Here is a 23,791-nt window from a genome sequence, read left to right as displayed (position 1 = left end):
GTCTGGGAAGAGGGGGCTGGAGGGGGCAGGGGGAGTGTGTTCCCATGACTCCCTGGGGAGTAACAACAATTGGGGCCAGCTGGGAAGCCCGCATGCCAGGGGCCCCAGGGCTGTAGGGGGCTGAAGAGGCAAGGGGGGGGCAAGGTCAGGGCTTCCCTTTCTCAGGTGGGGGGGCAAGGCCTAAGGAGGAGGAACATGGGGGTCATTCACTACACCCCTCTTCCTAACCCCCCACAGCCCTGGGCCACAGAGTCTCTCCAAATTACACACCATATGCGCCCACTTCTCTCCACCTCATAGGCCCACCCTGGTCCAGACCACCATGGTCTCTCACCCAGACCCCCGCGTGGCTTCCTCACTGGATCCTTGCTGCCAGCCTAGCTGCCTACACCCTTCTCCACTTGTAGCAAGAAGAATCTTTCCAAAATGTAAATCACATCACATCACTCCCCTGCTTAAACCTGCCAAAGGCTGCCCATAACACTTAGAAGAAAACCCAAACCACTTAGTCTGGCCCACAACGCCAGCCTGATGGGCCCAGCCAGCTTCTCAGCCTCCATCTCCAGTGCTCCAGGGCTCCAGCGCACCCCCACCCGGTGCTCTGTCCCAGCCCCACAAGCCTCCTGCCAGGCCCTGGAATGCTTTCAGCTGGTTCCCTCCTCTGCGCACTTTGCAGATCCTGTGCTGGGAACACCCTTCCTCTGTATCTTTGCATGGCTCTCTCCTCATCGTGGCTCTCAGACAGGCCTTCCCTGGAGAATAGACCCTCTCATTCTCCCCTTCCAAGTCATTCTATTACACTGCCCTGTACCATGGACTTCTAGCACCCACTGCACTCCCAAATTATCATATTTGTGTATTCACATGTCAGCCTTCCCTCCCTAGACTGTAAGCCTCCAGTGGCCAGGAGCTGGCCCTTTCATTGCTGAGTCCAATATCACCGGGTACTTGGTACTTAGTAAGCACTCAGCCAACATCAGCCGGTATTTTTCTTATTCCTGTGTTCAGGGCTTGGTAAACAATGACACCTGCCATGTGGTCAGGCTGAGAAAGTCACTCTCAAGCAAAAGTTCTGAATCTGATCCATGAACCCCCAGTTCCACGAACTTGGACAGAAACAAAATTACATTTGTATATTCACCAGCCTCTGACTGCAGTGCAACATCTTGCACTTCAGGCAGGCCACAGACCGGAGGCCTATTAGCAGCACCGGGACTTCATTGGCAACAGAAACCACAGCTCCTTCCACGCCCTGTCACAGCTGCTGCAGGGTCTTGAGGTATTGTTCATGTCACACGTTTATACTATGAAATCATGACACTTCTAGACCTGCCACTATTTATTTAGTGTGTTAAAAAAAAAAAAATATATATATATATATATATATATATGACTAAATTACAAATGTAGAAAATATTTTGATAATTATCTCAAGTCAATATAATTCTTGTCTTTCGTAATCCTATGTAATTTATTTATTTATTTATTTATTTATTTATTTATTTATTTAGAGAGAGCACGCACACATGAGCAGTGGCTGGGGGGAAGGGGCAGAGGAAGAGGGAAAATCTTAAGCAGGTTCCACACCCAAGATGCAGGGCTCGATCTCATGACCCTGAGATCATGACCTGAGCTGAGATCAAGAGTCAGACGCTTGACTGGCTGAGCCACCCAGGCGCCCCCTACGTATTTATTTAATGAGTTTTAAAAACAGCGTTCTGAGAGGGGTCCATAGGCTTCACCAGATGCCCAAGGGGTTCATGACACAGACTAAAAAGACCCCCTAAAAAGGAGAATCTTAAAAGAGCTGATGTGCTCTGGCCCTGGTCCTTCTCTCAGCGGACATCTAGCCCACGAGGAAAGTCTGAAGAAGCCTGGAAAAGCAACAGAGACCCCACGAGCTACACTTCCATTTTGCCTCGTTTCCTGTCTTGTTTATGAAATCGTGACATCGACAAAGCTCCGGGCACAGAGACTTGGAACAGGAGGCGGGAGCCCTCCGTTAGGAAGCCCTCTCTAAAAACACTACTCAGAAGAGTCCAGCTCTCCCTCTGTCCTCCGGCTGGCCCAGGGCAGTTGGCAGCTCACAAGAGCGAGTCGTGCAGGGGACCCTCTGGTTAAAATGAAACCCCTCTCACCCAAAATACGCTTCAGGGCTGAAGTAAGACAAACTCTCTCCCTATCCATCTGGAACATGACAAGGGGAGGGAAAAAAAATAATGTTTCTTTTTATAAATACCCCCTAATTCGTTAAAGAAAGCAAGCCATCTGAAGTCCCAGATTGCGGTGACACGGGTTCCCTCTGGGAGGTGGAACCCAGCACAATGTTCTGGTTTAGGAGGGCATCAGGTTCAAAGCCCGATTCTCATAAATGCAAGCTAACAATGGAGAAAGAAATGCCATCTCCAGGATTCTTTCTGGGGCCTGCGATGGGAAAGGCGGGAGCAGGGAGCATCAGGGGAGGCAGTTTCTTGGCGTCTCTGCCTGTGAATCATTGCTCTCACATGGGCTCACTGAATGATCTCTAATTTGGGAGCAGAGCAGCAGAAGGGCCCCAAATTAACCTCAGTTTTGTCTTTTCCATTTCACTTGCAGCTCTGTGGGCCTGAATGCTTGGTGTCATTGACGGCAAGGCTCCAGATATCTTGGGCGGTTCATCTCATACACTGATCACAGTAAGAACCTGTCTGAGATATTTGGGGAGTTGGAGGGTGGAGTTGGGGTAGGAACCAGCTCAAAGAAAGGACTCACTTTCGTATTAGATTATTGATCAAAGAGAAACTAAACATGCAGAGGGCAAGGAAAAAATGCCAAAGACTTGTGGAGATGACAATGCGATGTAAAAGTTTCTCAGAAGACAGGAGTGCCTGGCCCACTCAGTCTGTGGAGCATGTGACTCTTGATCTCGGGGTTGAGAGTTTGAGCCCCACGTGGGGTGTAGAGATTACTTAAAAATAAAATCTTTAAAAAATAAGTAAATAAATAAAATAAATAAATCTTTAGGGGTCCCTGGGTGGCACAGTTGGTTAGGCACCCAGCTCTTGATTTCGGCTAAGGTCGTGATTTCAGGGGCGTGGGATCGAGCTCCATACTCAGCAGGGAGTATGCTTGAGATTCTCTCTCTCTTTCTGCCTTCCCCCGCTCGCGCTCTTTCTAAAATAATTAAATAAATCTTAAAAAAAAATAGAATCAGGGGCACCTGGGTGGCTCAGTCATTAAGTGTCTGCCTTCGGCTCAGGGCATGATCCCAGGGTCCTGGGATCAAGCCCCGCATCGGGCTCCCTGCTCAGCTGGGAAGCCTTCTTCTCCCTCTCCCACTCCCTCTGCCTGTATTCCCTCTCTCACTTGTCTCTCTCCGTCAAATAAATAAAATCTTAAAAAAAAATAGAATCAAATATTTAAGGGCACCTGGGTGGCTCAGTCAGTTAAGCATCCAACTCTTGATTGCAGCTCAGATCTTGATCTCAGGGTTGTGAGTTCAAGCCCGTGTTGGGACTTAAGGAAAAATAAATAAAATAAAATCTTCTAAGAAAAGTTTCTAAGACAAAGATAGGTGACTGTGCACAGACTATCTCAGAGAGGCTGTATTAGAAAGTGCTAACAGTGAGTGCCCCTGGCAAAAGAGGGGTTTTGGGGGTGGAGCTTAGGTGTAGGAGGGAGCCCGACTTTTCCTTGTGATACACCTTTCGTACCATGTAAGTTCTGTACTATGAGCATGGGCTATTGATGAAAAATTATTTTTTACAGTCTTGCATGTCAGAAGACTTCATAGGAATGTGGCAGGTGCTTAATAAACACGTAAACCATTGTACTATTTCAGGAACTAGCATTTACAGAGGGCCTACTGTGTGCCAAGGGTCCTTTGGCAATGCCCGTTTTACAGATCTTAGGAAATGGAAGCTCAGCTAGGAGGGAGCCAAGTGGGGACTCCTCCCAGGTCTGCTGGAAGCCAGAGCTCTGCTCCTCAGCAAGGACCACACAGCCTTGCTCCCTGGAGTGAGCAGTTGGAGGCGCCAGATGCTCTGGCAGGATCCGCAGAGATGCCATCTGTGAGGGAGACCTATTCTTAGAGAGCAGAGACAGTCGGTGGTGTAGCCGGCCAGCCCCCCGCAGCAGTGGGGGGATGCTGGGCAGGCAGAGAGCCAAGGCTCTACCTTCAGCTGGGGCACAGGAGAGGCTAAAAGCAGGGGGTACTCAGTTCTTAGGACCACACTTCCTCCTACGTTTGGATGCTATATTAGAGATAACAGCAAACACTTATGGAGTGCTTACTTTATACTCGTCATACTGTTTAATCCTCCACACCATGCGGTGAGGTGAGTGATACTAGCATGCCTATCTTCTAGATGAAGAAACAGAGGTACAGAATAGTTGTCACTTGCCCGAGCAAACAGGGCTGAGCCCCGGCACTCTCCCTCCAGAGTCTGTGTCCATAACCTCCACCGACTCTCAGCTTGCTGCCCCAGAGGCCAATTTTAGTTTGGGTTTCCTCAATAGCAGACCCCAAGACAAGAATTTCAGTTCAAGTGGTTTATTTGGGAAGTGATCCCATGTTAGGGATGGAGACAGGGAAGGGTTGGGGGAGGAGTTATCAAGCGCGTGACCGTTGTGGGCAGCCGGAGTTCGGTCCTGCTAGGGAACCCCGGGAACCAGTGTGGAGCATACGCCTCGGAGTCATCGGACGTGTTAATCCTCCAGACCTACTGTGGGCGGCAGAGCAGGTGCCGTGGCAAGAGCCCTCAGGCAGAAAGACACAGGGGTGGCAGTTGGAAGAGTTGGCTGGTGTACAGTGAAGAGGGCAGTTAGAGGGGCCTCGGGGGAGCACCCCCCACATCTGCTTGCTGATGGCTACCCCCTTCCTCCCCATAACCTTGAGATCTCATTCAGCCTTCACACAGTGAATTCAGGGACCTCCAAGATCACCTTCTCCAAGCATGCGGTACAACATCATGGCTGAGAACACTGCTGTTAGAATCAGGCCTAATCCCACCACGATTACCTAACAGCTCTGTGACTTGCTTCCTCCGTCTGAAACACAAGATGATGGTTGGCTGCGCATCATTCCCTACGACCTTGTTACTCAAAGTGCGGGTCAACCAGCAGCACCAGCAGCAGCACCCTGAAGCCTATGGGCAAGGCAGAATCTCTGGCCCCGCCCCAAACTCACAGAGTCAGAATCTGCATTTTAATGACATCACCAGTGACTCCTGTGCACATTTCTACTAGTATTTCTAAAAAGAGACTGAAGTATTCCTACTGCATGGACCACATCTTCCTGGGGACCTGGTTTGGTTTGTCCAGCATAGTGATTTTAAAAATCGGACTGGCACGTGAGTCTCCAGTTCCCCAGGTTGTCATCACTGCCGAGTGCACATTTTCATTTATGACCCTTGCCAGACCCGCCTGGGCATTTGAGTTTGCAACCCATTCTGGAGCCCATCCTAGAACTAGTTAACATTTGCATAGCATAGCTTAGGTTTCTAAATGTAATATAAGGCACTAAAAAAAAGGGGGTATTGCACTCAGGCAGCTCTGAGTTCAAACCCTGATTTGGCTATCATACTGGTTGTATAATCTTGGGCAAGTGACTTCCCCCCTCTGATCCTCAGTGTCCACATCTATGAAATGAGGATCAAAGTACACACCTGCAAGGTCATTGTATGGGTTAAAAATAGTATGTGCAAAGCACCCAGAAGGACGTAGGAGCTCACTAAATGGAAGTAATTAGTGGTAACAGTAGCCCTTGTCGTTACACAAGTCCAATGTGGACCCTGGGTGTGCATTATGATTATCCTCATTTTATAAGAAACTGAGGCTCCAAGAGGTGAAGAAGCTTCCCCAAGGTTACACAGTGGTGGAGTGGGGACTCAAACCCATGTCCCCTAGCTCTGTAACTAGAATTTTCTGCAAGGATAGAAGTGTTCCCTATCTGTGTTACCCAGTATGGTAGCCACAAGCCACATGTGGCTACTGAGCACTTGAAGTATGGCGGGTCCCCATCGAGACACGCTGTAAGTATATACCATATACCTGATTCTGATGACCTAGTACAAGAACAAAGAATATAAAATATCTATTAATTTTATATTATTTTTTATATGTTAAAGTGATAATATTTTAGAAATACTGGGTTAAAATATATAATTAAGATTAATCTCATCTGCTTCTACTTTTTTTCATGTGGCTACTAAGACAAATTTCAATTACATATACGGATCACATTGTGCTTCCATTGGACAGTGGAATTCTAGAGCTTCTCCACTAGAGCAACACCTGAGCCCAGGAATTTATTTCTAACATATTTGCAACCCACTGCCCCCCAGCAAGAAGTCCTGTTACACAGAAGGCTCAAAGACCATAATCCACCAGAAAGAGACTTCAGGGCCCTCTTCTGAGCTCGCTCACCCCTGACACCCAGAGAGGGTGGCTTTCCCTGGCTTCACGGTAGCCAGCAGCCCCGCTGGAATCGTGTGCAAGGCTCCGCAGCCTGATTCCCCCTCGTTCCACCATTGGAGAGGACCTGACGGGACTTGGAAATCTGTGCTTTGGCTTCCGCAAATGGAACCCTGTGACAATAAAAGTTGGAGTCTGAGAACCATGATCTTGAGAAGGCAGGATCCTTTGGGGGGATTCACCGATGGAGCCGATCTCGGCTGTGGAAGCTGCCATCAGCACCTTGGGGCCACGTTACTTTGAGGGGAGGCTCTTGTTGTAGAGGAGGAAGTCTGAGATGTCATGCCAGACGTTGCTGTCCTGGTACAGATAGGTCATGGAGGACTGCAGGGATGGCTGCAGAGTGGGCCGGTGGTACTCAAAGAGCCACAGCACCAGCCCCCACACCAGCCCGGTGAACAAAGGGAATGGGTCCCACCTGGGCTTGGGAATGTAGCCCTCCTCCACGCCCAGGCGGCACAGGGCAAACAGGACGCGTGAGAGCAGGTACATGCTGATCTGCAGGGAGGGAAGGACAGGGGTTACGGGAGGGCACAGCTGCTGGGAACCTTCGGCCCACCCCCATGTCCTGGGGCACCTACTGCACATGGGATCAGGGTTTGTCTGTCTTTCTTTCTTTTAAGTTTATTTATTTATTTTAGTAATCTTTACACCCCATGGGGGCTTGAAACTATGGCCCCGAGTTTAAGAGTCTTGTGCTCTTCCAACTGAGCCAGCCAGGAGCGCCTGGATCAGTGCTTTTCAAAGCTAGTGTGCAAGATGATTTGAAGGGGTGCGTAGTAGGTATTTTAAAGATTTTATTTATTTATTTATTTGAGAGAGAGAGAAGAGGGGTAGAGAGGCAGAGGGAGAAGGAGAGAGAGAATCTTAAGCAGGCTCCACGCTCAGTGCAGAGCGTGACACGGGGCTCAATCTCAAGACCCTGAGATCATGACCTGAGCTGAAATCAAGAGTCAGACGCTCAAATGACTGAGCCACCCGGGCGGCCCCGTAGTAGGTGTTTAATGTCGCTATCCTTTGCTGTAATTTATCATTCTTCTTCATTACAATTTTTAGAAAATGACTACGTTTACATGGTTCAAAATTGAAAGGTAACTTGACACCAAAAACAACAACCCGCACAAAAATAAAAAATTGGTAGATTGGATCTCATCAAAATTTAAAATGGTTTGCTTGTGAAAGCCCATACGAAGAGGCTGAGAAGAAAAGCTACAGCTGGGAGAAAGTATTTACAAGCACATATCTGACAAAAACTTGTCTCTGGAATATATTTTTTAAAAAACTCTCAAAACTCAATGGTAAAAAAAGAAACAATCCAATTAGAAAATAAGCAAAAGATGTGAACAGATGTTTCACTGAACTGGTTCTGCAGATGGAAAATAAGCACAGGTAAAGATGTTCAACATCATTAGCCATTAGGGAAATGCAAATTAAAACCACAATGAGAAGCACTACGTAGTACACCTATCAAAATGGCTAAAATTAAAAATGTGAGAAACCAAATGCTGGCTAGGATGTGGAGAAAATGGATCGTTTGTATATTCCTTATGGGAACGTAAAATAGTACAGTCACTCTGGAAAATAGATTGGCAGTTTCTTTCTTTCTTTCTTTCTTTTTTTTAATTTTATTTACTTGTCAGAGCGCACAAGCAGGAGCAGCAGAGGGAGAAGCAGGCTCCCCGCTGAGCAGGGAGACCGCTGTCAGACTCGATCCCAGGACCCTGGGATCATGACTCAAGCTGAAGGCAGAAGCTTAACCAACTGAGCCACCCAGGCACCCCGGATTAGCAGTTTCTTTAAAAATTAAACATGCATGTGGGTGCCTGGCTGGCTCGGTCGGTTAAGCATCCAACTCTTGGTTTTGGCTCAGGTCATGATCTCAGGGTCTTGAGATGGAGCCCTGCGCATGGGTCTCCATGCTCAGCATGGAGTCTGCTGAGATTCTCTCCCTCTTCCTCTCCCTCCCCCTCTGCCCCTCTCCCCACTTGCGCTTTGAGCTCTTTCTCTCTCTCAAATGAATAAATAAATAAAATCTTAAAAAAAATAATGAACACGCACAGGGCACCTGGCTGGCTCAGTAGTTGGAGCGTGAAGACTCTTGATCTCAGGGTTCTGAGTTTGGACCTCACATTGGCTATAGAGATTACTTAAAAATAAAAATCTTTAAAAAAAATTTAAACATGCATGTATCATATGACCCAGCAATTGGGCATTTATTCCAGAGTAATGAAAACCTATGGTCACCCAAAAACTTGTACAAGAATATTCTTAGCTGTATTTCTTTCTTTCTTTTTTTTTTTTTTTAAAGATTTTATTTGTTTATTTGACAGAGAGAGAGAGAGCCAGTGAGAGAGGGAACACAAGCAGGGGGAGTGGGAGAGGAAGAAGCAGGCTCCCAGCAGAGGAGCCTGATGCGGGGCTCGACCCCAGAACGCTGGGATCACGCCCTGAGCCAAAGGCAGACGATTAACGACTGAGCCACCGGGTGCCCCTTAGCTGTATTTCTTTTTTTTTTTTTTTTTTTTTTTTTAAAGATTTTATTTATTTGACAGAGATAGAGACAGCCAGCGAGAGAGGGAACACAAGCAGGGGGAGTGGGAGAGGAAGAAGCAGGCTCATAGCAGAGGAGCCTGATGTGGGGCTCGATCCCGTAACGCCGGGATCACGCCCTGAGCCGAAGGCAGGCGCTTAACCGCTGTGCCACCCAGGCGCCCCCTTAGCTGTATTTCTAATAGCCAAGAGCTGGAAACAACCCAGATGTCCTTCAATGGGTGAATGTTTAAACGAAGTGTGGGGCATCCACGCCCTGGAATGAACTATCGATACACACACAACTTGGACGAATCTCCAGGGAATTATGCTGCGTGCAAAAAGCCAATCCCCAAAGGTTACATACTGCAATGACTCTACTTACATTAACATTTTTGAAATGACAAAATTTTAGAAATGGAGGTCAGAATAGTTGTTGCCAGGGGCCAGGGAAAGGAAGAGAGGGGGAAGGAGATGGTACGACCAGGATTCCTAGTCCTTGGAAGTTCATAGACCAGTGACATTTCTAACAAACAAACAAAAAAAAGCTATGGAAACTTTATCAAAATTTAAAATGCTCATATCTGTAGATTCCACAGTTTCACGGTAAGGGAATTTCAGATGGACTGACACGTGTAAGAAGATGTCCAAACAAGGATGTAGACTAGTGTGTGTATCCTGGCAAAAGGCTAGAGCCCCTCTAAGTGTCCATCCAGAGGAGACTGGGGAAATCAAGGCTGGTCCATGACCCAACTGAGAGATCGCTGATGTTAAAAAGAATGATGGACTGACAAGAAAGGTCTCCCAAATACATCATTCTGTGAAGAAAAAGTGTGGTGTGATCTCACTGGTGGAAGACTCCCAGTATGTACAGATACAAGCACAGACAATTTCTGAAGGGCCACACAAGACACAGTTAAAGTGGGGACACCTGGGTGGCTCAGGTCATGATCCCAGGGTCCTGGGATCAAGCCCCATATCAGGCTTCTTGCTCAGCAGGGAGTCTGCTTTTCTCTCTCCCTCTGCCCCTGTTCACGCGCTCTCTCTCTCTCTCAAATAAATAAAATTTTTTAAAAAAGGCTTAAAAAAAAAAAAAAAGACACAGTTAAAGTGTTCCTGGACAGTGGCTTGACAATTGGAGGGGGATGGGAGCTTTCTTTACAATTTATTTTCTAATTTTATTGTGATGCACTCCCAGCACCTAGAAGTTTGCCAGACACACAGGGGGTGCTTAGTCTGCATTTTTTAAAATGTGAAAATAAAATGTGATTTTTATAATTTGGAAGTATTTAATAAATTTGAGGGAGGCAAAGGGAGGGGCTGCCAACTTTTCATGTTGCCCAGGAAGGACTTTAAAACAACAACTAGCATTTCATTTCACAAAAAAATGGGATTTTAAAGAGGGGAAGATACAGAATAAAAGAGCATTCTTTGAGTGTAATAAGTTTTGTTTTATGAAAATGGTATTCCAGAGTCTTTTTTTTTTTTTTTTAGTAAGCTTTATGCCCAACGTGGGGCTCGAACTCAAGACTCTGAGATCAAGAGTCACATGCTCTACTGACCGAAACAGCCAGGGGTCCACAGAGTCATTTTTTTCTCATTTCACTGCACAGTGTTTTTTTTTTCTTTTTCTTTTTAAATCTTTGCTCCAGTGCTCGCCTCAGCAGCACATAGACTAAAATTGGAACGATACATAGAAGATTAGTATGGCTCCTGCACAAGGATGACATGCAAATCCATGAAGCATTCCATATTAAAAAAAAAAAAAAAATCTTTGCTCCAGAGAACACCATGCACATGGACTTGGGGAAACATGGAATTTCAGCAAGCTGCTCGATTTACAGATTGGGAAATGGAGGGAAAGTGACCTTCCCAAGATCACACAGGGACTGGTGGATCACAGACCCTCAGATGTGGAAGGGAGCAAAGAGCTCATCTTCTTTGACCTCCACCTCAAATTCTATACCTGGACCATGTCCCTCCCTGCCCTGGCCTCTAAGCCCTGAGCCCTATCCCGGGGAAGGGTCTTTACCTGGCTGTTGATGTTATTGTTACCTCCAAACAGCAGCAAGCCCCCGACGAAGGCAGCCAGGAACGAGTGCACCTGGTAGGTCTCGCCCTGCACGTGGGCCTGCAGGGCACAGAGCCCCTTATAGGTGAACACAAAGCAGGCCAGGTTCCGGGAGTGGGTGTACGTGGCCTGCAGGATGGCCCGCAGCTTCTCCTGGAGGCTGAAGAAACACAGGGAGCTGCCATGAGTGCCGGCCCAACCGCTTCCAGGGCATTCACCCACTGGGCATGCAAACCTGAGCCAGCAGGGAGGCTCATTCAGCCCCAGGCCTCTAGCTTCCAGGTCCTCAGGGCTGCTCTCCCACTGGACTCCATGTCACCTCCTCAGAGAGGCCTTGTCTGACCATCCTGTCCCCTTTTGCTGCACAGCGCTTCCACCAGCTGATGTTAATAGGCTTAATCTCTTCCCACTCCCACCCCATCCCAGTGGAAGCTACCAGAGGGTAGTGTCTACACCTGGCCTGTTGATCCCCAGGGCCCAGAATAGGGCCTGGCACATAGTAGGCACTCAAAAAATGACTTTTGGCATGAGCATGTGAAGACACGAATGAGGGAGTACGATAGAGCCTACTTCGTACTGGAACTGGGGATAGGTTCTGAGGAAAAATGCTTGCTGCCCTCATAAGGTATATGACCTAATGGGAGAGAGAAACAAATAATCACAAAGCAAGTGGCAAGCTTCGACCTTGACCAGAGATGATCCTGGGATCCGAAGGATGAGGAGTCGATGAGGTGGAGAGGGGAGAGGGGTTGCACCCCAGACAGAGGGATCAACACGTGCAAAGGTTCAGAGGAGGGACAGAGAGTGGGGAGTAAAGGAACAGAGAGAAACCATAAAGGCCTGAGCAGAGAATGTGGGGGGAAAGAATGTGAGGACAGGTGGAGACATGCAGTTTAGTCTTTATCCTGAGAAAGGTGCACATTTAAGTTGGGCAAGGATTCTATTTATCCTTTAAAATTAAGTCACTAGGGGGCAGTGAGAGAACACAGGGAGAAGGGCAGCGTGTACTCTGGGAGGTCAATTCAAGGATCGTGCAACCAAGTGCTCTCAGGGCTAGATGAGGGCCTTAAGTGGGTTTACTGGCACCTGTGGAAATCTGCCAGGTGAGTGGGGACAGCCAGAAGTCAGCTGGTTCTTGCCTCAGAGGAACATGAGGCCAGTGTTGCCAGGCTGTTTTTTTTTTTTTAATTTTAATCTTTTTTTTTTTTTTTTGTAAATGCTATGTCCAACATGGGGCTCAAACTCATGACCCCAAGATCAAGAGTCACATGCTTTACTGACCAAGTCAGCCCGGCGCCTCTAGTGTTGCCAGTTCTAATGCAAGAAAGCTGAATTTCCCAGTTGTGTTGGTGCTTATCTTGCCTTCAAAATGTTTCTAGAGGGCAGCTAGGTGGCTCAGTACGTTAAGCAATTGCCTCTGGCTCAGGTCATGATCGGGTTCCTGGGATCCAGCCCTATGTTGGGCTCCGTGCTCAGTGGGGAGTCTGCTTCTCCCTCTCCCTATGCCCCTCCCCCAGCTCATGCTCACACACTCTCTCTCAAATAAATAAAATTTTTGAAAAAGAGAAATCCTAAATAAAAATACAAAAAGAAAAAATCTTACAAGCTGGATTTGGCTAATAGGCTCTCCATGTATGCTTCTTATAAGCACCAGGTGAGGCTACCTGCATTGAAAACCAGGCCACAGAGTGGTTTCTGAGAAGTGCCGTGAGGGGAAAGCTCCGGGGGAGGGAGGAAGACCAAGAAGTTTGAGCGAGTGAAGGAGGTCACGGACAGTTTTCCCAAGGAAGTGATCCTTCCATAACTGGTATGGGTTGCCAAGAAGGAAATAAAGGTGGGGTGGAAGAGGAAAGGTGCGCCTGGTGGGGGTAACTGCCTAAGCAAAGGTGGGGCCGCGGAACCACACATGGCATGGCAGGGGGTCCTGTGCACCCAGGCCACTCTGTGGTGGACCTAAGGGAGGGATGTGGGGTTGCAGCTGAGGCCAGGCAGCAGAGGGCCTTTGGGGTTTGTTTGTTTTCTTTAAGTTTTAATTTTAATTCCACTATAGTGAAGAGACGCTGTTATATTAATTTCAGGTGTACGATACGGTGAGTCAACAACCCCATACATCACCCAATGCTCAACAGCACTAGTTACAGAGGGCCTTTTAACGAAGGAAGCTGGGCTTCTCTGGAGGACAGTGGGAGCCCGGGGAGTTTTTAAGCAGGAATAATGGGATCAGAGTCATACTTGAGGAGATGGTGGTGGCAGGGGGGCCGGCTAGACCTAGATAGGAAGCTCTTGCAAGTGTCCTGGCACTGAGGGCTGACCATACTATCCCCCAGTCTCAGGGGTGTGCAGAGAGGGTGGGTACCTGCCACTCCGGAAGAGAAAGGTCATGACCAGCGCATGTGGGGCCCGGATTTTGGCTCCGTAGCTGTAGAAATGAAAGGAAACAGTTACAACTGCATCACTGCCTCACAGTTTCTTTCTGGGCTCTCTGACGCCTTGTTCCCCCACTCCAGCACTAATCCTAATGTCACCCAGGAAGGGGAGATAATGCTGGCTTTCAAGTTAGATCCGGGTTCAAATCCCAGCTCTGACACCTTCTTTGTAGTGGGGCCTCAGGCTTGCTACTTAACTTCTCTGAGCCTCAGTTTGCCTAACAGCAAAAGGGGTCATCAGGCTAGAAGGCTGGTTATAATTTCAGTGAAAGGGGACAATGTGTGTCAAAGGCCTCCACCGTCCCCACCCAGTGGCAATGTGGAGTTGCTCCCTCGGTCCCACCCACCCTATTAAAATTTCTATCACGTCCCAACTTAAAAACCACCACCACCTTTCCAGTCTTCACAGAATAAAACCCAGGCTCCTCCCACAGCCTTGAAAGTGCTGCAGGATTTGGCCCATGCTTCCTTCTCCTTCCTCTCTCGCCCCTCTTCTCCTGCTCCAGCCCCATGGCCTTTCTGGAGTTTCTCTGACCCAGGAGCTGCTCCCCTGCCTCTGGGCAGGCTGTTCCCTCTGCCCAGACTGCTCTTCCTTACTCCTCATGCGGCCACCGACTCCTCAGCCCCTCAGTCTCAGCTGCCACCTCTGTGGAGGCTTCTTACCCACCAGACGAGGTCAGGGCAATGTTTTCATGGCCATGGAGCTCCAAGCTTCACTGCAGCATTTTACAGTCCTGGGTTAATGACTCGATTACTCATAATTACTTATTCTATTCTAATTATCTCTTTCCTCCACTAGACCATGGGCGTTGTGAGGGACTGTTTGATTTGACCTGTGCAGAGTCCCCAGTACCTTGCATGGTACTTGACATAGAGCAATGTGCTCTGTACATGATTGCTGACTGATTCTACAACAGCCCTCAATTATCTGTGAGGGGAGGTGGCTTCTGGAAGTTTCTACTTTTAGCTTAGTCTATCGTAAAGTTAACAAATTCCCTAAAGTTAACAAATTCCCTAAAACTGTTGCTGAGTAACATCGTACTTCCTTCTACCTGTTCAAAATGTACTTCTTTACAACTATGATACACAGGAGGACCCCAGTGTTGTAAAAATGGATTAAAAAAAAAAAAGATTGGAAGAAAATATGCCACAAAGTTATTAGCAATGTTCCCTGAGCCGGAGGAATATGGGAATTTATTTTTGCCTTTTTCTAACTTTTCTATATTTCCAAAATGATCTGTAATGGTTAAGCATTGCTTTTAAAATTAAAATAATTGCGGGGTGCCTGGGTGGCTCAGTCAGTTGAACGTCCAAATCTTGATTTCGGCTCAGTTCATGATCTCAGGGTGGTGAGATTGAGCCCATGACTGGAGCACTCAGCAGGGAGTCTGCCTGAGATTCTCTCTGTCCCTCTCCCTCTGCCCCTCCCTACCCAGTGCGCTTCCTCTCTCTGTAAAATAAATAAATAAACCTTTTTAAAAAATTAAATTAAAACAACTGAAATAAACATTTTTTTTTAAAGTAGGCTCTATGCCCAAGGTGGGACTTGAACTCATGACCCTGAGATCAACAGCCCCATGCAGTACCAACTGAGCCAGCCAGGTGTCCCAAAATAGACATTTTAAATGTTACATAAATGCCTCTTTTAAGACTCAAATCTCTTCTCCTGACTCTCCTTTTACCTCCTCATTTGAGCAACTGGGGATTATGTGAACATGAACATATTCACCCTCAATATTTTTTGTTTGTTTTTTAAAGATTTTATTTTTAACTAGTCACACCCAATGTGGAGCTCGAACTCAGAAGCCCAAGATCAAGCTGCATGCTCCACTGACTGAGCCAGCCAGGCACCCCCGTTGTTTTAACTATACTCAAGTAGGTAGTAGAAAGGTAATATTTGGTGCCAAAGCCCTGCCATGTTTTGCTGTGTGAACTTGGATAAATCACTTAACCTCTCTGAGCCTCTCTTCTCCCATCAGTAAAAAGTATTCTCCCTTTCAGAGTTGCTTCTGGCAGGTAAGGACATAGCACATGTAAAAGTTCTAGTTCAACCAATATTAGTGTCTCTTCCTTTCTGGTTCTTTATTGGACTCCCTCTTGCCCCACCAAGTCCTCCAGGTGCCAGGTCCTGATCTTGCCAAGCTATAAGGTCTAAAAATCTTTGATGGCCTCCTTGACACGATACCAGGAGCTACGTATTGTTGTCATACGAGTATCTGTCACAGTTCATCACAGGCTTGTTAGAAACAGCAAAAGACTGGAAGCAAACCCATGTCCATCCACAGGGGGCTTTTGGGTGAATAAAGAATGGTCCCACCACTGAGTAGAATGCTGCACAGATGTAAAAGACTGAGGCAGCTCTTCGTGCACTGAGGGATATACTAGAACGAGATGTGTAAAATGTAAAATTGTGTAAAACGAGGTAATTCTTCCATAAATTTAAAATTATTTCAAAATAAAACTTGTCTTAAAGGTGTGGGGAAGATGGGGCGCCTGGGTGGCTCAGTCGTTAAGTGTCTGCCTTCAGCTCAGGTCATGATCCCAGCGTCCTGGGATCGAGCCCCGCATCGGGTTCCCTGCTCAGCAGGAAGCCTGCTTCTCCCTCTCCCACTCCCCCTGCTTGTGTTCCCCCTCTCGCTGTGTCTCTCTCTGTCAAATAAATAAAATCTTTTTAAAAAAAAGGTGTGGGGAAGAATATACGTATCTGCTTAGATATGCGGACAATATTTCTAGAGGGAGAGATGAGACTGGACACAGGCGTTACCTCCAGGGAGGGGGACTCGGTGACAGAAGAATGGAGTGGGCAGGACTTCAAAGCATCTAACCTTTTATTTTTTTAAATTAGGCTTAATGCCCATTGTGGGGCTTGAACTCACAACCCCGAGATCAAGAGTCACATGCTCCACTGACTGAGCCAGCCATGCGTCCCATAGCATCTAACTTTTGTGCCTTTTCTGAATCTTACCTAACTTTTTTAAAAAAAATTTATTTATTTGAGAGAGCGAGAGTGAGAGCAAGAGAGAGTGAGAGAGAGAACATGAGCTGGGGGAGAGGCGGATGGAGAGAGGGAGGCAGGCTCCTCACTGAGCAGGGAGCCCAATGCGGGGCTGGATCCCAGGACCCTGGGATCACAACCTGAGCCAAATGCAGACGCTCAACCAACTGAGCCACCCAGGTGCCCCTGAATGTTACCTAAATTTTTTCTTAAGATATTATTTTTAAGTAATCTCTACACCCAATATGGGTGAGCCAGCCTGGAGATCAAGAGTCGCATGCTCTACTGACTGACTCAGCCAGGGGCCCCTAATGTTACTTAATTTTTAAAATACAAATTAAAGGGGCACCTGGGTGGCTCAGTTGGTTAGTTGTCTGCCTTCAGGTCAGGTCATGATCCCAGGGGTCCTGGGATCAAACCCCATGTCAGCCTCTCTGCTCAGTGGGGAGCCTGCTTCTCCCTCTCCCTCTGTCTACTGCTCTGCCTACTTGTGCTCTCTCTGTCAAATAAATAAATAAAATCTTCAATACAATACAAATCAAATTTGTAATGTTAACAAGTTGAAGCCAGTGTTCTTGTTGCTGAATTACTTATCTTGTCCCCTGCCTAGCAGTGCGCAGGACCCTCATCCTGACCCCAGCAAGCTGTCTGCCTCACCTGTGTCTCTTTCCCCTGAACAATGAGGCCCTCAGCCTCCTCCAGCTCTCCAGCATGAAAAGAGCCCTTCCTTATACCCCAGACACAAGTGGAATAGTGCCCCCAGCTCCCTACATCTGCCAGACCCCATTCCCAAAGCTGTCAAACTCAGGTGGGAGCTGGTTACTGCCATTCACCAGATTACTCTATGTCCTGAAAAAAGGGATGCCTGGGGTTTAAAAGGACTTAAAGGACATAATGACAGGTGCAATGTGATGTCTGGGAGGAGCCTAGTCTCAGCAAACTAACATTTAGGGAGAACATTTAGGGGACAGTTAGGACAATTTGACTATTAACTGGATAGTAGTCAACATTATAGGATTATTATTAATTTAGTAAGTGTAATCATGATAATTTAGCCATATAGGAAAATGCTCTTACTTTTAGAGATGCATAGTTAGGAGTGGAAGTCAGTGAGTTCAATTTTACAAAGCTCGTATGTCTTAGTCGTCCAAGTCCGCCTCCCTGAATGAATGGCCTCTCTCCATAAATAGCATATTCTTTTCCACCTCCAGGCCTTTGTTCAAACATTCCCCCTGCTTGGGTTGCCTTTCTACCCCTGGCAAATTACAACTTGCCCTTCAAAACATCACAATCACCTCCTCTGTAAAGCATTCCTGGCACTGCCATGGTATTTTAAAGATTGATCTCATTAGGACCTTAGACTCTAGGTCCTTACAAATGGTCATGGTGTCTTAGCACTGAACAGTAATGGGATCACTGCCTTAGAGCACTCCATTTGGGTGAGACTGTTTCCATTTTATAGAGGATGAAACTGAGGCTAGAAGAGATGAAGGCACCCAGCTTTGAAATGAAGGAACAGGGCCAGAAAAGAGCCTCACCTTAGCAAGTGACTGCCCTGGCTGGGAAGGTCCCTGAGACCATAGGGACAATTGGATTGGGAGCAGGTGTACAAAGCTAGCATTGACCAATGACCACTGGCACCAGGACCTACTGTATGACTCATTTTCACTCTTGCTTTGTCCTAAGAATACCTTGGCAAAGGGCCACTGATGTTATCCCACCTTAGGCACAGCAAGGCATAACTGATCAAATCTTCAGGCCCAGTAAGAACAAGTCCTACCTGATTCTGGGTTCACATGGACGCCAAGAGCCTGGCATTGGGGTCAGGGATCCCTGGGTTTGAATTCTGGCTCCGACACTGGCCAACTGATATGACCATGAGTAAGGAGTTTACCTCTCTGAACCAGTCTTCTCATTTGGAAAATGGCGACAGTCACAATTCCTACCTTGCACACTTATTCATTTGTTCAATAAATATTTGAGAGCTTGCTGTGTACCATGTAGTAGGAATGCACCAAGGAACAAAGCAGATAAACATTTCTGTCCCCATGAAGCTCACTTTCTAGTGAGAAAGACAAAGCATAAAAACAGGATACAGAGGTGAACTTAGTGTCAGATGGTGACAAGGACTATGGAGAAAAATTAAGTATGGGAGGAGATGAGGAGTTCAGGGATGACCTTATTGAGGAGGTGACACTTAAGCAGAAGCCTGAAAAGGTGATGGAGTGATTTAGGCGGACATCCATGTGAATATAACAGTAACACCAGCCAACAGTTATACAGGTACCATGCATTGTGCTAAGCATTTCACATATATTGATTCAATCCTCTGACAGTATGATGTATTTTTTAAAAAGATTTTATTTATTTATTTGATAGCACAAGCAGGGGGAGCAGCAGGCAGAGGGAGAGGGAGAAGCAGGCTCCCCGCTGAGCAGGGAGCCCAACGTGGGACTCGATCCCAGGACCCTGAGATCACAACCTGAGCCGAAGGCAGAAACTTAACTGAATGAGCCACCCAGACACCCCAGCATGATGTAAGTATTATTATCATCCCCATTTTATAGAAATTGAAGGTTAGAGAGGCTAACTGACTTGCTCATGATCACACAGGTAGGGGTGCCTGGGTGGCTCAGTTGGTTAAACATCTGCCTTTGGCTCAGGTCATGATCTCCAGTCTTGGAATCGAGCCCTACATTGGTCTCCCTGCTCAGCGGGAGCCTGCTTCCCTCTCTCCCTCTGCCTCTCCCCGCTTGTGCGCTTTCTGTCAAATACACAAATAAAATCTTAAAAAAAAAAAAAGATTACACAGGTAGGTGGCACCAAGGTTCGAACAGAGGCAGTCCAGAGGCATTCTCACCACCATGCCATGCTGCCACAAGCAAGTCAACTCCAAGAGGGAAGGTCTTTGTTGGGTTTGTTCTCTGTTGCATCCCCAGTACTGGCACAGTAGGCGCTCAGCAAAAGATTGCTGTTATGCATGAGTTTTAAAGGAGGGGGAGCTCCCCTGCAGTTACCAGCCAGGTGAAATGACCCCAAGACCTCTTTTCCAGCACATCTGATGGCCAGGGTGCAATCAATCTGCCCAGCAAATATCTGCAGCTTCTTTCACAGTCGGTCATTCCTCAGGCTTATGCCCCAGGAGTCCCCTGGGCGGGATGAGGACTTAGAGCTAGAGTCATACAGATGAGGAGTGAGAAGTGGGATGTGAGCCCACAGGCAGCTTAACGGTGGGAGCATAGACAGAAGCCGCCGCAGGCGGGCTAGATGCCAGTGGCCACTTCTCATTGTGCAAATGGGACCGTTAAAGCCAGACAGACCCAAGGTCACAAAGCAGGGGGATGGGGTGGGGGGGTCAGCCCAAACGAGGGGATACAGGGGCTGGAGTGGGAGGTGGTCAAGGCCAGTGTTCCAGGTTGCAAAGCACGGAGGACCCAGAAACAGCTTAACGGGAGCCCCAGCTCAGAAGGCGCACGGAACCCAAAATCCCCAGCGCCCACTGTGCAGCTGGTGGACACCGAGACCTAGAGACACACTAGTGCTGCTCAAGGGCACACAGAGTGGCGACGGGCCCAGAGTCCGCTCCTCCGACCTCGGCCGGACCCACCCCTCAGCCCCTCAGCCCCCGCCCAGCCCGACGGCCCCACTCACACTGCCCCGTTCCGGAAGCCTTTAAGCATGGCCAACGCAGCGTGGTAGCGGCGCTTGCGCAACAGTGCGTTGACCGCATGGAGCAGAGCTCGTAGCTGCGGCCCGACCGCCATAGCGCAAAAGGCGCGCGGGGCGAGGGGCAAGCAGCAGCACCAGCACCGAGAGCCCCGGGTTCCGGCGGCACAGCTGGCGGCACTGGACAGGGAAGCCGCGTCTCTGCGCTCACAGGCTGCGTCTGCTGTCACTCTCACGGCAAGAGCGGATCAAATGGCTCACCCGTCTCACACGGGGAACGAGAGGCACGCACTCTCCGGACTAGCGGTCTGATTGGAAGAGTGGGAGAGATTGTAACCAATCACAACAGGCTCCGCCCGCCTAGCTCTAAGGAAGGTCAGAATCACACTTCTGGGTTGGTCCAACCTAATAGCCTCATTCCTCCGTGCTGGGAGGCGGTATGTCACCTGAGAGCTTGGAAGGAAGTTTATTGAAAGAGGAGCCGTCCTCCCTAGAATTGGGAGGGCGACACTGGGAGGAGCCAGGCCTCATCTTTACACAAGATTGTTCTGATTCGGTAACAGCGATCATAGCAAACTTCTTAGGGCATAAATCATATGACTTCTCAAGGGCTCCCATTTATTCTTCAAATCCAAATTCCTTCCCACAGTCCACAAGAAAGACTATAATTTGGCCCCTGCTTCCTTCTCTAACCTCATATCCTGTCACCTGCCCCCTTACTCAGCCAAACTGGCCTCCTTGCCGGTCCTTGAGCATGCCAAGAAGGCTCCAGTCTCAGCTCCTTTGCCCCTAATATTTCCCTGACTGGTATGCATTACCCCCATGGCGGGCTCCTTCTCAATCTTCAGGTTTCAGATCAAATGCCACCTCTTCAGAGAGGGCTTCCTACATGTCTCATCTAAAGTGGCACTGCTCTCTCTTTTATTTCCTTCATATAACTTTTCAATCTCTGAAATTATTTGTTTGCTACATGTCCATCATCTATTGCCCCTACCAGGCTGTAAATTCCATGACCGCAGAAACCTTGTCTGTCTTGTTTTCTGCTGTAACCCCAGCACTTAGCACATGGTGGGTGTCCAACATATGCTTGTTGAAGCAATACAGTTTGGGGTTGACATCTCCCAGAGTACTGGTGGGTGGAATTTATGTGTGTCACTATGTGGAGTTGTCATTGGATAACAGCTACACATTGAGTGGTGGCTGTGGCTTGTGAGGGTATCCCCTAGTACTTGGGCCATGTGGTTTTTGTCTGGGATATTATTGCCTGGGTCAGTGTCAGAAGATGGGGTCAGAGATCAGTAAAGGAGGAATTACAGTTGGCTTATTTTAGCACTGAAACTAGATTTTCTTTCTTTCTTTCTCCTTTCTTTCTTTCTTTCTTTCTTTCTTTCTTTCTTTCTTTCTTTCTTTCTTTCTTTCTCTTTTTCCCTTCCTTCCTTCCTTCCTTTCTTCCTTTTCAGTAATAGTGGACCAGTTTATTCAGGTAATTCTTCCTCTGAAAATAGTGGCAATGTTACATAAAATATAAAAATATCCTCTGAAAAACACTGAAAGGCTTATAGGTGACTGTCTTCTCCTTGTGTCTTCACATGGTCTTCTCTGTACATACCTGTGTCCAAATTTCCTCTTTTTATAAGGACACCAGTCATACTGGATTAGGGCCTGCTTATATAACCTTGTTTAATCTTAAATACTTCTTTTAAAGGCCCAATATCCAAATACAGTCACATTCTGAGGTACTAGGGGTTAGAATGTCAACATATGAATTCTGGGGGGACACAATTCAGCCCATAGCAACCACCATATTTTGCTGTCTCCTACCAATGCCACTGAACAAGATGTCAGGGCCCAGCATTGCTATCTGTGTCCTCACTTCCTTTCCCTTGCAGCTGGGAATCTGGTTTAAGCTGCTCATGATTTCTTCCCTCCCCATGGAGAAGTTAACTTTTCTGGGGTGGCTGGAGCACTTATTGTGGCGGGGGACACTGGAGGTTTTCCCAAACTTTCCTTCCTCCCTCTTGGCTCCATGGCTAGAATTACCATGTTACTTATACCAGGAGCCTCTAAGCTGTGTTTTGATTCAGTTCAGTGCTAAGCAGATGGCCCTAAGGAAATAGGACCTAGGACTGACAGATTTGGGTGGACGAAGAGTTGGAGGTGAGGAGCAGAAAGTTCAGAGCAGGGGTCAGCTTTGATGGGGAGCCTGTTGGAAATGGGTTCTACATCCCTGAAAGCTCATTCAGTTGTTCTATCAGTCAGGTAGTCAATTAACAAGCATTTCCCAGGTTACTCTGTGTCAGGCTCTGAGTTTCCAACCAGAATGGATGAAGTACCTCCTCAGCTCAGAGAGCTCCTATTGAGGGGGTGGAGGAAAGGGGAATTTCCAAGAAAAGTATCACATGACAGCAGTAGTACTAGGTACTGTGAGAAACGGGAATAGCAAGGGAGGGAGGGATCTATCCTGGCAGATCAGGGAAAGCTTTTTAGAGGAGGCACAAAGCAAGCTTGTATTGTTCCAATGAGGTTAGAAGAACAGCATCTGGTAAGAGAGAACAGAATTTGCAAAGGCCTGAAGAAGAGATAAAAATTGGGGCACCTGGGTGGCTCAGTCGTTAAGCGTCTGCCTTTGGCTCAGGGCGTGATCCCGGCCTTCTGGGATCGAGCCCCACATTGGGCTCCTCCGCTGGAAGCCTGCTTCTTCTTCTCCCACTCCCCCTGCTTGTGTTCCCTCTCTCGCTGGCTGTCTCTATCTCTGTCAAATAAATAAATAAAATCTTTTTAAAAAATGAAGAAGAGATAAAAATCAACTATGTGCATATACACTTGGATATATGGAAATATATGGAAAACTGCCAAGACTTGCATTAGTGAAATCTTTTACTCTCCAGTGCCTCCCATCACCCTCAGAACTAAACCTCAACCCTCACACTGGCCTTGTCGTCTCTCCATCCTCATCCTCCTGCACCCATACCTCACTTATCCTCAGTTGCTCCTTTACAGTCCTTGGCCTTCTTTTGTTTAGACCTCAGGGTCTTTGCATCTGCCCAAGATGATACAGCTAATAAGCTCTCTGTGTTTCCTTTTCTCCATGTGACCCCATCTCATTTCTCAAGTCGGCCTCCTCAGACAGGCCTTGCCTGACCACCCTGTCTAAAGTAGCTTCCTTTCCTGCAGAGGAAAAATTATATAATCACAGAGTATTTCTTTTTTTTTTTTTTCTTGTTTATAGTCCTTCTTGCCTGCAGGACAATGACTCCATGAAAGCAAGGATTTTTGTCTTTATGTTCATGGCTGTGTCCCCAGCATCTAGAACAATGTCTAACACAATATGTATGTGAAAAAATATTTTATTTATTTTTTAAGATTTTATTTATTTATTTGAGAGAGAGAGAGAGAGAGAGAGAGAGAGAGAGAATGAGTAGGGAGAGGGAGAGAGGGAGAAGCAGGCTCCCTGCTGAGCAGGGAGCCCGACGTGGGGCTCAATCTCCGGACTCTGGGATCATGACCTGAGCCAAAGGCAGACACTTATTCAACTGAGCCACCCAGGTGCCCTTGTAATAAATATTTTAAATTACAGTTGAACCAAATGGGTTTGAACAGTGCTGGTGAATTTTTTACAGCACAGTGCTATATATGTATTTTCTCTTATGA

The 23,791-nt window shown here is 47.4% G+C and overlaps 1 protein-coding gene and 1 non-coding gene across 3 annotated transcripts; one reads left to right on the top strand and one right to left on the bottom strand.

The window, feature by feature from the left end:
- Positions 1–4,515: 4,515 nt before the first annotated feature.
- PXMP4 (peroxisomal membrane protein 4) lies at positions 4,516–20,422 on the bottom strand. Of its 2 annotated transcripts, XM_045806701.2 has the most exons (4): positions 20,126–20,419; positions 13,410–13,472; positions 11,015–11,213; positions 4,516–6,951 (listed from the first exon to the last, which is right to left on the bottom strand). In XM_045806701.2, the coding sequence occupies exons 1-4, from the start codon at positions 20,236–20,238 to the stop codon at positions 6,688–6,690; spliced, it is 639 nt and encodes a 212-aa protein (XP_045662657.2). In that variant the 5' UTR covers positions 20,239–20,419; the 3' UTR covers positions 4,516–6,687. The 2 variants fall into 2 exon arrangements, with proteins under 2 accessions (XP_045662657.2, XP_045662659.2); XM_045806703.2 differs by lacking the exon at positions 13,410–13,472 and having other exon boundaries at positions 20,126–20,422.
- On the top strand, positions 10,634–10,740 carry LOC123801014 (U6 spliceosomal RNA). Its single transcript, XR_006782082.1, has one exon. It is a non-coding gene; the product is annotated as a U6 spliceosomal RNA (small nuclear RNA).
- Positions 20,423–23,791: the final 3,369 nt, after the last annotated feature.

The sequence above is a fragment of the Ursus americanus genome, chromosome 22 (genome assembly GCF_024610735.1).
Source record: "Ursus americanus isolate L20-20 chromosome 22, mUrsAme1.1.p, whole genome shotgun sequence".
NCBI classification, from domain to species: domain Eukaryota; kingdom Metazoa; phylum Chordata; class Mammalia; order Carnivora; family Ursidae; genus Ursus; species Ursus americanus.
This window is presented reverse-complemented; position numbering and strand designations above follow the sequence as displayed.